Source organism: Apteryx mantelli, chromosome Z, assembly GCF_036417845.1.
Source record: "Apteryx mantelli isolate bAptMan1 chromosome Z, bAptMan1.hap1, whole genome shotgun sequence".
NCBI lineage: Eukaryota > Metazoa > Chordata > Aves > Apterygiformes > Apterygidae > Apteryx > Apteryx mantelli.
The window spans coordinates 6193993-6208065 of NC_090020.1; the positions used below are offsets into that span (position 1 = coordinate 6193993).

At 38.6% G+C, this 14073-nt stretch overlaps 1 protein-coding gene across 1 annotated transcript in view; it reads left to right on the top strand.

The window, feature by feature from the left end:
- Positions 1–2756: 2756 nt before the first annotated feature.
- ELAVL2 (ELAV like RNA binding protein 2) overlaps positions 2757–14073 on the top strand; it is a 52588-nt gene continuing 41271 nt past the window's right edge. Inside the window, exons 1-2 of the mRNA XM_067315512.1 lie at positions 2757–2828; positions 5257–5494. Coding sequence (XP_067171613.1) covers positions 2757–2828; positions 5257–5494 — 310 coding nt within the window. The remainder of the gene's footprint in view (positions 2829–5256; positions 5495–14073) is intronic.

The window sequence follows — 14073 nt, forward strand, 5'->3', positions numbered from 1 at the left end:
ACTCTTTTAAAACAAACAAAAAAACCCCTCCTGTTGATATAATTCAGGCTGTTTTATGGCAACCAGGAGTAACTGCATAAACCGTATGGCTTTAACTTCTGAGTGTGTAGCTTCTGATGTCTTTGGTCTAAAAAAAGTGATGGTTGCTTCTCTGCTAGGCAAACTTTACTAATGACTTGCTTGGACTGCAGCTAATTAGAAAATGCCACAGACAGTGTTTAAGGGTATCTGGATATAAAATCTTAAAACTGTGGTTGATTAATTAAAATACATTTATTTAAAGATAAATGGCTCCAATGCAGTACTCATTAGTAAATTGAAATGATCACTATATCTGTTGAACTTAAGAACTTTGTTTTCAGTTAAGTCTGCTTTCAGGACTGTCAAGAACTAGCAGATACCCTTTTCTAACTTCACTTATTACTTTTCTCTTAATCTGAATGTATTTTAAATACATTCTTTAATTTCTTTAACAGATACAGTGAGTCCTGTTTCCTGAACTTAACTAATTTCTCAGTTTTTGAATGCAGTAATTGCTGAACTAGTGTAATAAGTGGAAATGTAATATCTCCATAGAAGACAATATGGTCAAAAGCTGTTTTAGCTCTCCTTTACAGTACCAGTGATTCTTCACTAGTTCAGTATTAAAAAAAAAAAAAATCACACTTTTGGAGACTGTTCACAGCTTACATTTTAAATTAACATGCTACACATGGTAGTATAGTATAGTCTTAAATAGCTTATATAATCTTTAATAGTATAGTCTTAAAATAATTATAGGATTGTCTATGTTGGGAATGGATTTTTAAAATCACATTTCTTTATTATGCAATAGATAGCTATATTCCTTTTATTTATACTTTTGCCTCACCTGAAAAAAATATAAGGGTAAGAACAGTTCCCCCCCCCCCCCCCCCGGCCCCAAATTAGATGTGAAATCTTCTGTGTAAGATTGGAAGGAATAAAAATTGTGAAAGAACTGGTAGATCAAAACTTGGTTTTGATACACGGTGGTATAGTAAGGGACTGACCAGTTGTACATTGATGCAAGTATTGTATGGAACACTTCAGTAAAGGTGCAAGTATTACGTAAACTGTAAGTACTTCAAATAAGAGGTGCTTTTTCTTTTTTGAGATGCTGAGATGCTCTAAAACATAGTGAGGTCTACTGATATAGCACACTGAAATCTGGTGCATATAAGTATGCCCTTCTGTAGGCGTTTTCCATCCTCAGCCTGTGGCTCACAGGAAACCTCTCAGATCATGCTATTTTCCTGTGAGATGTAGAAATCTAAATGCATAATCTCTCATGCACATTACTGCAATACCTGAGAAACTTGTAGACTACTGTTTTATTGATGTTTGCTTCATAAAATCTGCCTGGGCTTAACAGAAGTGAGCTGAGATTCTGTGTTTTCATTAATATAACAAGCAGTTATTCAAACAATTGCCTGCGTACAATGGGAGTCCTTCAGAAACTTAGTTGTTGGCATTGTTTTGGGGCTGAGACCAGAGAGAATGCCTTGCAAGCTTGCAGCTGATGTCAAAGCCTGAAGAAAAAGCTAAAGGTCTTGATACCAACCTAGGTTAAAAATAAAGGCCAGGCATCAAGTCAGTTAACCGTACTGACTTTGGCAGAAAGTTGAAGTAATTGGAACAAATCTATGCTGTTTTAAAATAGAGAAAGCCTCTGCAAAATACATGTGTGTTTGAAATCCTGTATGAAGCAGTCTTCCAAAAGCTGAATCTCTTTCTTTTTTTGTCAGTTTAAATCTACTGCTCAGATTTTTCTCATCTGCTAACAAGACTTACAGGGCAGGAAGGATAGCTTGGATTTACATCAATCTCAAACTGTGGCAACAGAGTCGGGAGTCATTTCTATTCTTGCCTGTATTGTGGCTATATTTAATAGCTGAACTGTTCGTAATCAGCTGCAAATGGCCCATTAGCTTCATTGGTATCCTCCTACCACTGTTCATTTCAAATCCAGCCGGGTTTGCAATTATCTTTTATTTAAAGGAGGGTTAAAAAAAAAAACAAAAGCTTGCTTGGGAACAAAAGTACCCTTATGAAGAACTACCTCTTGCATTCCTGTTTATTGGACCAGTTATTTTGGTTGAGAAATGCTTGACTATTGCCATTTGTATGTCCACTAATGTGCTTCAGCAGAACTATTGCAAGAAAACATACTGAACGCAATCTGTGCAAGATTTTAGTTTATTTTTAAAACGTGGTGGCATAGGATTTAAAGACAGACCAGATTCTAGCAAAGTGGTTGGTCTTGTGTTCTGTATTTTTGTGGGCTGCGGAAGGCAGGTAAGGGGAGTTTTTGAACAGTGCACGATCATCTTACATGCTAATGGAAAATCTACTCTTTGCATTTCCTTCCTTTCCTCTTCCTTCAGTCTTGCAAATGTGAAAAAAATTGTGCTGTGGTGTGGTTCCTTTTAGGTATGGTGTGGTTCTTGCGGTAGTTTCCAGGCTAGATGCGGAGAACTTAGATTGCGCTGTCTTTTAAATCGTCTCTTAAAAGTAAGCATCTCAAATTGTGTAAGAAGAGTAATTTTTGAACTGAATTTGGACAGATTAGATTGGAATTGCCTAAAATTCAATTAAGCCACACTGCATGGACGTGCTGGGAATATAAATAAATACAATTACTGTAAATTTGTACAAACTGATTTGTTGCATTCTCTTGCTAATCTAACATACGGTACTTTTTGTGTCCATATTGCAGACGGCAACTCCAAACTAACATGGCAGTCAGACTGTGTGATGTGGCTTCTCTGCTTAGAAGTGGTTCGTGGGCAGCAGAGCCTTGGACTGGGGTCTGTGGGATTTTTCTTAAATTCTGTAGGCTACTTTTTTACATGTTAATAGTGCTGAGGCCATACCAAACTCCTTAAGTTTTCATTTGGCACTTTAACCCTGTTCATTATAGGCTGTAGGTTGTGTCCCTATTCTGTCAGGGCCTGGAGCACGCTGGTGTACCACGACAACTTTTTGCCTAACATGGTGATCTCCTGTAGAAATTAAACTGCAGTGGTTTGCCTTTCTTCTAATGTCAATCAGATTTAGTGCTAATTCAAAACATCCAGTGGATAACTGAAGAGTAGCATTGTACTAAAATGGTTTTGGTATGGTCTGAATACTAATTTGCAGTAACTTTAAGAACCTGTATACTGTGTATTTTTGATTACTATTTTAAAACTGTGTTTACAATTCTTATTCTAATAAATTGTTTGAAAATTGTAAATTTATCTCTTAAACTATTTCTGGATGAAAAATGTGATAACTGCCGAAGATGTGGTTTGTGTTTTGTGAACAGTTGTATTCAGCCTATCAATGGAATATGCATTATTTGTAAAATGTATTAGTATCACTTTATTCAGACCAGATGGCTTTATAGCTGAGAAATGCTGTAATTTCAGCACACACAGGCTACTGCAGCTGTTCACTTGAATGTTGGCTTAGGATTTCATTCTTGCCACCTGAACATCAAAATAAATGTGCAATTAAGTGAGGATTGTTTGTTGTCCTTGCTAAATCTTGCTTATTTTGATCAATGAACACTTTAATTTTTTTTATGCAATCCTAGAGAGCTTCAGTCAGAGCGCAGCATTTGTGGCTACCAGCTCTGCCGGAGAAGCTGGCATTTTAGAAAGTAATTTGTCTTAATTGGCCTCAGCTACTTCCTCAGCTTTTCAGCAGACTGGTTTTGTCACAGTGCCAGGAGCAGGTTACCCCTAGGAGTGTGTCACATAAGAAAACTGTAGCTATTCCAGTGGTAGCTCCTCAGGAAAACTGGATCACAGTTTTATATTAAAAGCTCCTAATAAACATCTTCCCTTTACTAAAATAACTTATTGGAGAATAGTTCTGTATGCAAAACATAAAAATGTCTTTCCAGGAATGTCTGAATTATAGTTTAAGACACTCAACCTAATGCTTCTGTAATGTTTTTAGGAGACTTACTAAAATTCAAATTTGCAGTCACTGAGTGAATTGATTTAGCTGTTTGGTTATGCATTGATTGGATATACCTCTGTGAACAGGGGACTTAGATGAAAATCCAGAGGTCCCTTCCAACCTAAATTATTCTATGATTTTGGGATAGGCTTTTTCATGTGAGGAAAAATTTCCTCTAGAAACTTTACTATGAAGCTGGGTTTCAATGATTACTGGATTTTTTTTTTTTTAATGAAACTGTTTTGATCAGTCTTGCTTCTGTATTGAAGTGTCTGTTAATGGATAACAAATCTACAGAACTTTCTGTTGTGAGTTGTCCTGTGTAGCTGGTCTCTAACTGGGTAGGCAAGTCTTGGATATTTGGTCACCACTGAAAACCTACTATATTTACCAGCCACTACCATTCAGTGAGTACCTGAAATGCCAGAGTGCCTTTTCTACATCTGGCAACTCCTGGGCGTTTTTCTAAATGACTGATGCTATATCTGCCAGCTGTTCAGCCAGTTATTTTTGGATAAAATACACAAGTTTTTGGAGTGGTGATCGCTCACTTATTTTGATGTCTAACAGTAAATCAAGTAGAGTGTCAAATTTAACTGTTTTGGGTTGGTGGGGAAGGGAAGAAGAAATGGAAACCAGTACGTTTCAATTTAATCAAATCTGAAATGCATTAAAAACCTATTTCCAATCAGTGTAGGCAGCAGAGTGACCTAAGGGTTATCAAGGAAGAGTTTTCCATCACAGCACATCCATTTAGCTCTAAGTATCCCTTTTTAAAAAAAACTATTAAGCTTCCGGTGCTTACCAGGAATAGGCAGAGGACGCAGTTAACACCCCACTATTTTTTTGAAAAATAACCATAAAACCAAATACTGTCATTTTAAAAACAAGATTAATGTCTCTTCAGTTCTTGGCTGTAAATTAACAGTACTGATTAGCCTTGCAGCTGGCTCATTCTGCATGGTAACTTCTGTACCAGAAAGGCTATGATGCCCCTAAATGACGAAGTTGGGGAGGAGGGCAGAAATCAAATTTTGCTATTGATTTCTTTCAGGTAACTCCTCGGAGATATTTTAGTGACAACTTTATTTGCCTCTATGTTTCTAAAATATTGGCCTTGACTAACAGTTAATTTTTATTTATTTATTTTGCATGCAGAGAAGATATTATACAAGCCTGGCAATACCAGTTCTATATAGTGACAAGTTTTTAAATTTTTGCCTGGACTTTCCCTAATGATTGTGAAATATGAGTTTTGATGGTTCTTATTTTCTGTGTTTTTAGCAGGTGATAGCTGCCATGGAAACACAACTGTCTAACGGACCAACATGCAATAACACAGCCAATGGTTCAACCGCCATAAACAATTGCTCATCGCCAGTTGATTCGGGGAATGTAGAAGACAGCAAGACCAATTTAATAGTCAACTACCTTCCGCAGAACATGACGCAGGAAGAGCTGAAGAGTCTGTTTGGCAGCATTGGTGAGATAGAATCCTGCAAGCTTGTAAGAGACAAAATAACAGGTATGTTGGTGCTACAATTTTTTTGCATCCACATATCTTCCCTCTCCGGTACTGAGCTTTCAGCTGGTATTTTACAGTTTTCTAAATCATAGAGTAAAGGCAGAAAAAATAAATGTGGTCGTCACTAGGCTGAAGGAATTTAACTGTATTACAATCTTGATTATGCACAAAAAAATTGAAGTGTTTGTATTTGCATTTCATCCAGGTTTGTATATGAGCATTATAAATGCTAACAGGGCCTTTAAATACTCTGGGCAAGACAATCTAAGTCTTTAGAAAGAAGATTTAGATATGGAAAAGCAGAGAATTATACGAGATTTGCTTGAGTTTTTGTTTAACTCTGCTGGAACTATGACTTTGTTAGCCCTGGCTGATACAAAACTAACTTTCCGAAGGATGGGAATTAAAATTGTACTTTGGGGAAAAGGATGGCTTTCTAAGTGAAACAGCTTTTGAACTGCAGCATTTATGGCACTTTTCTTTAGAATACATGCTTAAGCAATGTGTGCTGTCTGAGAATGCAAGTATGAACTGCAGAATGAGAAGCAGTACAGAGTGTCTTGTGTTAGCACTTTATTTTAGCAGCTGTTGTACAAGTCACTCATGTATTTAGATCAGTCATTTCAATTTGCAGGAATTATCAGGCAGATGCATACACTTAAAAAGTGAAAGGGTGAATGGCAAAGTTTTGTTTGTATCTCATTTCCAATTGTCAACTCTTCAAGCTCTGTCCTATTAAAAAAGGATTGGCATACACCTTATGTTGACACTGCGTGTTAGCTGTGGACAGAAGCATTGACTTCGGCACTTAATATCCTGGCTTGGTGCACAGTCTTCAGTTTTGCAGCTTTGAAGAATATGTCTTTATGTTCTTGGTTGCAGCTCCTGAATGTGCTGTTTAGCTTCTGTGTTTAAAACTGTTCTTCAAGGCTCTGTTCTTCATCTTTTGATCTAAGAGATGGAAGAGACTTCTCTTGTACAGAAAGGTAGTGGCAGAACATAAGCACTAAATAAATCTCACACACTATATAAAATCTTTTTATTGTGATTCAGTGTTCCCAGAGCAGCAACACTGAGTAGGAAGATAAAAGTTTGTGTGTTGTATGCAGCTTCAACCTCTTCCAGACAGTTTTGTTCATGTTGGTGGATTGGGTGTATTACAGAGCTGTGTTCCCAACAGAGCACAAAAAATAGCAAAGACTGAAGATTAAAGAACCTTCAGGCAGCTTCAGCACAGACCCTAGGACTTCTTTCTTCGTTAGCTTGCAGCATCTGCTTTCTTCTCCTGTCCTGAGTACTTCTAGCATGGCAGTATGAAGCTCTACCAGCTTTGTCTGCATTGGTGCTAGCGCTGCTGTGTTGTTGGTGAAAGGGTGATACTTAAGTAGAAATATGGCAGGAAAAAGCTAGTGTGGGGAATATTCCCCCATTGTTCTGTTCAGCTGTGTCTGCATCTGCCTAGAGTTAGCAGAGTGAGGTAAGTTACGCAGCTGTTCTCCTAAGCTGACCATCTAGTCTGCTGCATAGCGAGACAGAATTTTGCCTCAGCTTGTAACTATCTGAATATCACAAAAGGCTTTAATTGCCAGGATTCATACCCGTGTACTGCTAATACACGGTTAGTCAAAATATTGATTTGACACTTGGGTATTTTTCAGAAGTTATCATCTTTTTGAGGATTTTTTTTTTTCTGTCATCGTTCTTTCTCTGCCCCCTGGAGACAACAGCTGTGATGGTGTCTGATCAGTTTTACTTGTGTTTTGGTCTGAGAATGCCCTATTCCACATAAAGGGGATGTTTGGCCTTGCTCACTTATGATTCTAGGTCTTGGCTGTTCTAATCTCTAGGCAGTTCTGTTTGACAAACTACGCTTCTGTATCCCTAGGCACAAGTTGGATTCAGGTCTCACTCCTCGACCTCCTCCAGTTTAACTCTGCACAGCACCTGTGGAAATGCACATGGTCAATTTTAATCTTTTTTTTAAGATTCCCAAAGAGAAGGAGGAATAGCTATACTCAAGTCTGCTCCCAAGATTGCAAGAATGGGATTCATTTGAAGTCTTGGTCTCTTCTACTGACTATACTACACATACAGTTTTTACTTGCTAATTTGAAGGGAATTTCCTCCAAACAGGGTAATCTTGCTTAAAGGAAGGAACAATGCCTTTTTTAAAGGAGGCTGCCAAAATGGATCCCTCTGTCCTAGTGAATTCAGTAGGCCGTGCTTCGTGGCTCTTTCTTATTTCAGTTAGTGATTGGTGAGATCTTCTCTCATCAGCCCCTCCCTGAGGTAAAGACCATATAGTGACACAGACTGGGTCAAACTAAGAGGCTGTGTAAGGCCCAACACTGATCTTGTCGCTTCCTTCCTATTTAATAGTCTCTGATTTTGATGCCCTCTTAATGAAAGCTTTTTTTGCCTCTCCATTGGAACTTAAGGACCAGCATTATTCTCCATAGCGGATGGTTTGCTTTTAAGATATTGGGTAGTGAAATGGTTAAATCAAATCCATAAAGTACCTGGCTCCAGCATTATTGCCTTGGCTACTAAAACTACTGCCTCTAGTCCTTCTGGCCTGGCACTGGACTCTACCAAACCTCATGACAGTGTCTGCTTTTCACTTCAGGGAATGTTGAACATGCTTGGGTATGTCAGACAAACTAGATGGAGTAGATGCCACGTGTTGCTGTCTTCAGCTAACAGCTGGCTCATACAGAAAATAAGGCTAACTTCTATTAAGGTAATGAACTTAGTGCTTCAAAACACAAGATTTTTGCCTTAATTGCTTCCTGTCCTTTTGTTCTAGGAGCAGAGAAATGTAACTGGCACTGATGTGATGCCCACTGGCACTGATGAAGCTTGCGTAATGGCTGTTCAAAGTGTTTACCACTTGTCTTGCAGATCTGAGTCTGCATATTTAGCATTCCTTATTAAAGTTGCTAAACCATGGCATGCTTTTCCCAACTAAAGATTGCTAGAGGCACACAGAGATGAGCCTCAAGGCCTTAATGATAGATGTTCAAATTGCACACATCCTTACACGATATTTTTGATATTTGGAACCTAGAAGCTCAGTTTGCTTCTCAGTGTCAAACGACTCCTTCTCTGGGAATAGAGAATGGAGTAAGACTTAATGTCAGATCTCTCATTTGAAGGTATGATGTTTTTTCTGAAGCGTAAAGTGATGCCTAAGAAGGATCCTTAAGTTAAGTTACGCTCTTTGTAGGAGAGAGCTATTGGAGATAGTGGTGTTTCCTCTCTATCAGACAGCAGCTCCTGAGCTTTCAGAGGCATACATTTCAGCTGCCAGCAAACACACTGCATCAGTCTTGTTCTAAAAGGTTTCAGTATGTATGAGACTGAGAAATATATCTGACCTCATAACTGCATTGGGAGCAATACTTCTAATTTGAGAAGCCTGAAGCAAGATTATCTTGTGTTAGTGGATGCTGGGGAGAAAGAGCTCTAGGTTTAGTCCTGTTCTTCTCATTCATCTTCAGGCCTTACAGGGAGAGTGCTTGGGAAGCAAGTTTTCCTTTTTTTTTTCTACAATCTGGAACAGGGGATTGTTACCAGATTTGGCATGAATTTCAGGATTCTTTGCTGTTTTAACACCAGAATTAAGAAACTAAGATGTTCATCTTAAGTGAACTGCCATGAGTCCTAGATACTTAGCAAATACCTTCAATCAGTAAAAAGCTAGAGAGCATAGAAATTAAAATACATATTTGTATAGACTAAATCACAGAATGAGACTTGAAGCAGTAAAGCGTTGGTCTACCTTTGACTGTCTAATTCAGATTGGTCTACATCACTATTGGATGCATCATCTGGCCCCATTCTCCTTTCTTCAGGAAGTAAAACTTTGTGTAAAATATCTCAGAAGAACTGTTTGCCAAGCAGATAAGACAACTCCAGTATAGAAGCCCTAGGAAGTTTGGTATTATCTGCATGGGTGAATGAGAAACCAAACAGTTCAGAAAAAAGCAATAATGGAAAATTAGGAACAAGCTCTCTAGCTCAGCAATGAAATATTCTCTGAAGAAAACAAGAAATGCTAACCCATCTGTCCATATAGGTAGGCAGTGTTGGATTTCTGAGACCTGCTACATCCTGGGTCACTAGTGCAGTGTACTGAAATTCAGAGAAATCAAGGGAAGAAACTAATGTCGTGCCCCAAATTATTGCTAGAAGAATCCTGTTGGCTTTAACCAAATTATCTCCCATTACCACCACTGGAGTGGGTTTAAGGCTGTGTTTTAGGAGTACCACGGTTCCTTGAAGCTGTCTGAACACTTAAGGGTCCAGTCAAGTTGAGCTTGAGGGCCTCCCTGTCTCTGGAAAACTTCTTGGAGGAAAAGGAGACACCCTGGAGTTCACTCTTTCATTTCATATGAGCAGTCTGAAGCTTTGTTTATTAGGGGCTGCATTAGCAGTTTCGGTAGTGCTTAGCATTTTTCCATGAAGGGGAACTCATTTGAACAATATCTTAGTTTCAGCCAGTGGTTATAGTTCTTTGCAATGTGTTGTCTACATAAAGTTTGTGTCCTTTATTCCTTCTTATATAATGGTTCATTTGTGAAGGATGTAGGGCAGAGAGCTGAAGTGCAGAAAGGACAGACCCACCTCTTTCCCTCCTGGTCATCTCAGAGCATGCCGTGTACAGCCCGACTTGCTATGGGGACACCTTTTGCAGCTGAAGTGGAAAATACTTGCTCAGCTAATGGAAAAACACTGACAATCTTCTCGGCAGGGGTTGTAACCATTTGTTTACTGCTCTGTTTTATTGAAGGTAGAGAAATTAAACCATGATGCTAATCAGGATTCTGAATTGTGCTGTGCATTAGTTTCTCCATTTGGAGAACCCCATCAACAAAAGCAGCACACAAGTGAGGCATGAGTTGTCACCTATCTTCACTTGCAAACCAAATAATTCATCCGAAATAGTCATCTTGCCCAAATATTTTGGGGTCTAAGTGAACTCTTAAAAGCTTTTGACTTGATTCAGGTATATTTCCAAGGTGCAGATATGTTAAGTACATGGTACAAAACTACCAGATAACTACTTTTAGTTCTGCAATAGGTGGGGGACCATGGTCTCTGCAAAGCAGCAACTGAATTCTTATCACCTGTTCTGAATAACCATTTAATTTAGTATCTGTATGCTTACATATTTAAAAGCATTAGATAACTGTTAATCTTGTGTAATTGTGAAAACTAAGCTGCAAATGCATTCTGTTCTACCTTCTCCCTTTACTTTTAATGAAGTCTTAATTATCAAACCAATTTTTAGCCCTCATCTCTATGACAAGCTATGAATGTCCTTCCTTTGGTTTAAGCATTAGAAGCTTAAGCTCTCTGATACCCCAGAATAGGTCTATTCAGCAGCTGTTTAGGAATGCAAGAGATGGTGATAGCTGTCACTTAAGTCAACACTTATATTAATGTGGCAAACTGAATTTTATAGAGTGACTTTTCTGAAACCTAAATAGGCAAAATGGCAGTGAATGTGGTGGTGTTATGAAAAGGAAGACTGCACTTTCCTGCTCTATTATACTGAAGTGGGAAATCAGTTCTGTATCTGGAAAATAAATGTTTAGTTTTAGCATGGTAGAAGCTGCATGACTTGAAGCCTTTGCTTCTTTGTCACTTTCCCAGCAGTGCTTAAGGAGTTGTCACCTTTCTGGATGCTCTTTAGAGGAATTCACTGTCTCACTTCTGAGAACGGTTGAAATCAGATTTCATGAACTTGGCAGAATGTCTTCGTTTTCTGAGCTTCAAAGGGCCTGTTGTGGTTCTCTTATTGCAATAATGCATATGCTTAGAAATTTCACAAATTTCTTGATCTAAAAGAAAATTTGTTGGTTGACAGGTAAGTTTTTCCTGTCTTTTTTGGTAGAGCACGTTTGAACTAGTAACACTGCATATATGAAGATATTGTAAGTTTGCAGTTTGGTGTGCAAGCCTGTGTTACCTGGAACACAAGGCAGGATACATCTAGAGATCAGCCTGGAAAGGTGTTTCACAGCGATAGATTGTGTAGCTGAAATTACTGTTAATAGCCTGTTCCATTTAGTACAAGGAGCCGGGTGCTCCCCACCTAACTCTTCTTTTTGCATCGCTATTTACTGACATGTCGTCTTCCTGCAAATCGAAGGGTAAGGGTTTTATTATGTGGCCCTTAACTTCCACTGACTTTCACAATCTAGATACTAGAGTGTGATGAACAGATGCAAGGGGGAAGAATCATATTGCTCTCTCTCTCTTTCTCTGCTCCAGTCTAGAAACAGTTGTAGTCTGTCTTGTCTTTAATTCTGTATCTTGCCCTCTGCTGATGCTAATTTCCCACATGCTCATAATTGTTGTCCTGTAACTGTTCTGTTGGTCATAGTTTGGATGTAAAATGCAGTACACAGATCAGCAGGTGCCTAGGACTACAGTTTTGAAAAGAATGCCTGAAAGTTGAGTGTTTCCAGAAAATTGATGCAGCTGTGGCCAGTATGCTTGGACTTAATGTTTGTACAGAAATAGTTTTTAATTGTTAATGCTGAAATGTCTCATGCTTGTTCTCTGTATTGTTTTCCTTGAAGAGCCATGGTAACAAGTGCAAAAGATTCTGGGTTACTTGCAACAGAAAATAGCAAACTTGTGTGGAATTAGAAATGATGATGTTGTCCAAGGATTTGAGCTTTATCACATTAAGTATTACAGCAGTAGTAGTTCCAGTAATATTGGTCATAATTCAGTGCATGTTCTGCATACACGTGTGATTACTGAAATGTTAAGAGGAGCACTGGGCTGTCAGATGCTCTGTTCGGGAGCACTCTAGTTTTGCAGGGTTTGAAGGGAAACACCTGGTTATAAAGCTTTACTGCAGTCTGCCCAAATGGTTGTCTGAGGCTGTGAAATTCCTTTTTCTGGAGGGAAAGGTGCTCTGTTTGAGCAGAGCACGACTGGAATACTGATCTCATAGAGACCAGGCCAAACAGCTTCTGATTTGAGCAGCAGCGTGGACCAAAGGTACTGCCCGGCAGACTGCATCTTCCCAGCAGGACGCCTTGCATAGGCCTGGACTAGGTGTGAAATTAAGAATAAAAAAGTGTGACTGAAGACAGCTTTATACACATGTGTATGACAAAACAGACTGCCTGGTCTGTTCTTTCTGGAGCAACTTGCTTAAGGAATTTCAAACATAGATTTGGGGAGGGAGGAGGAACAGGGTTTGCTGTTAACACCAGCTTTTTAGTTTTCATGAAACTCCATGTTTTGAAGCCTGCAGTTGTTAAAAATGCAGTTTCTGACGTGGCATAGGGACTCAGTGTGTTGAAGCAAGAAGAAAGTGTAAAAACAAAGAGTTGTCCTATTTAGCTGGTGATTAGAATAACGTTCATTTGTCTGGATTGCAGGAATAAACCTGAACAAGTTCGTCTTTCAAACAATACTGATGTATGGATCCAGAGCATTATTAGTGGAAAATTCCCAAGTGTGTTAATACTGTATGTCACAGTGTCTTTTCTCTGATAGGTAGCATTGCTGTTTAATGTTACCAAAAGGAAATAATGGAAATTACTGTACTTTTTCATAGTAAACTACATAACTTATTGTGTCATATATCTTCTGAAAATGATTCATGCAGACAGGTGGAGATGAAGTAACTTCTTTTATTGTATGCTGTTCAAGATAGTGTGTGTTTGTCTTTGCTCTTCCAAAAATGTCTGCTCCTTTGCAGGCATAGACACTGTTTTCAGAAGGTTTTAGGCTTTCAGAAGCTTCCAGGCTGCATTTTTTTTTTTTTTCCAAACAGAACGGTAACTGAAGGAATGGTTCAATTTCATGTCTGCGGAGTCTGTTTTGGTACTCAATTACTACTTAATCAGCCCTTACTACTGACATTGATGTGAAAACAAGCTATTTTTAAAATGGTTAAACTGCTTATTCAACTCTATTTTAACCTGATTTAATGAGCTGATCTCAAGATACATAGCATAAGCACGCACTTAAAAAATGCTTTAAAACCGGAACATTTTTAAGACTAAATGTGATTAGGAAGCTTTCCTAATGTACTGAATCAAAATATCCATCTTGATAAATCATTCTGTTTTTCAGCAAGCACTGTGCTTTTTGATGGGATTAATGCAATATACATATTTTCTCTGGCACTCTTCTGCAGACAAAGATTAAAATCCACTCTTGTCAGAGTGGTGGCAGCGGTTTACAAGAACCCCAAGGCAGTGTTGCAGTGCTCAAGCTGCCAGCGCTCCTCTACTGATACAAGATACTCTTGAGTACTTTTAGCAGTGATAGTGCTCGTTGTTCACATCTTTGAAATCCCCAGGTTGTGTATGTGGCGTGTTTTATTAATCCAAATGTTTCCTCTTAGGTGCTTATAAGTATAAAGTGCTTTGATATATCCTAGTGATTCTAGGTCAGCTGTTGTGAATAAATGTTAATTCCAGTGCAAGTGCTATGCTTTAGGGGAGACCTCAAGTAATCAGACTTTAAAGGTTTCCAAAGTTTTTACATGCCACCATGCCTTTCAGTGTGTGAGATCAGTGGCAAGTATTTCTAATAGTTCAGAC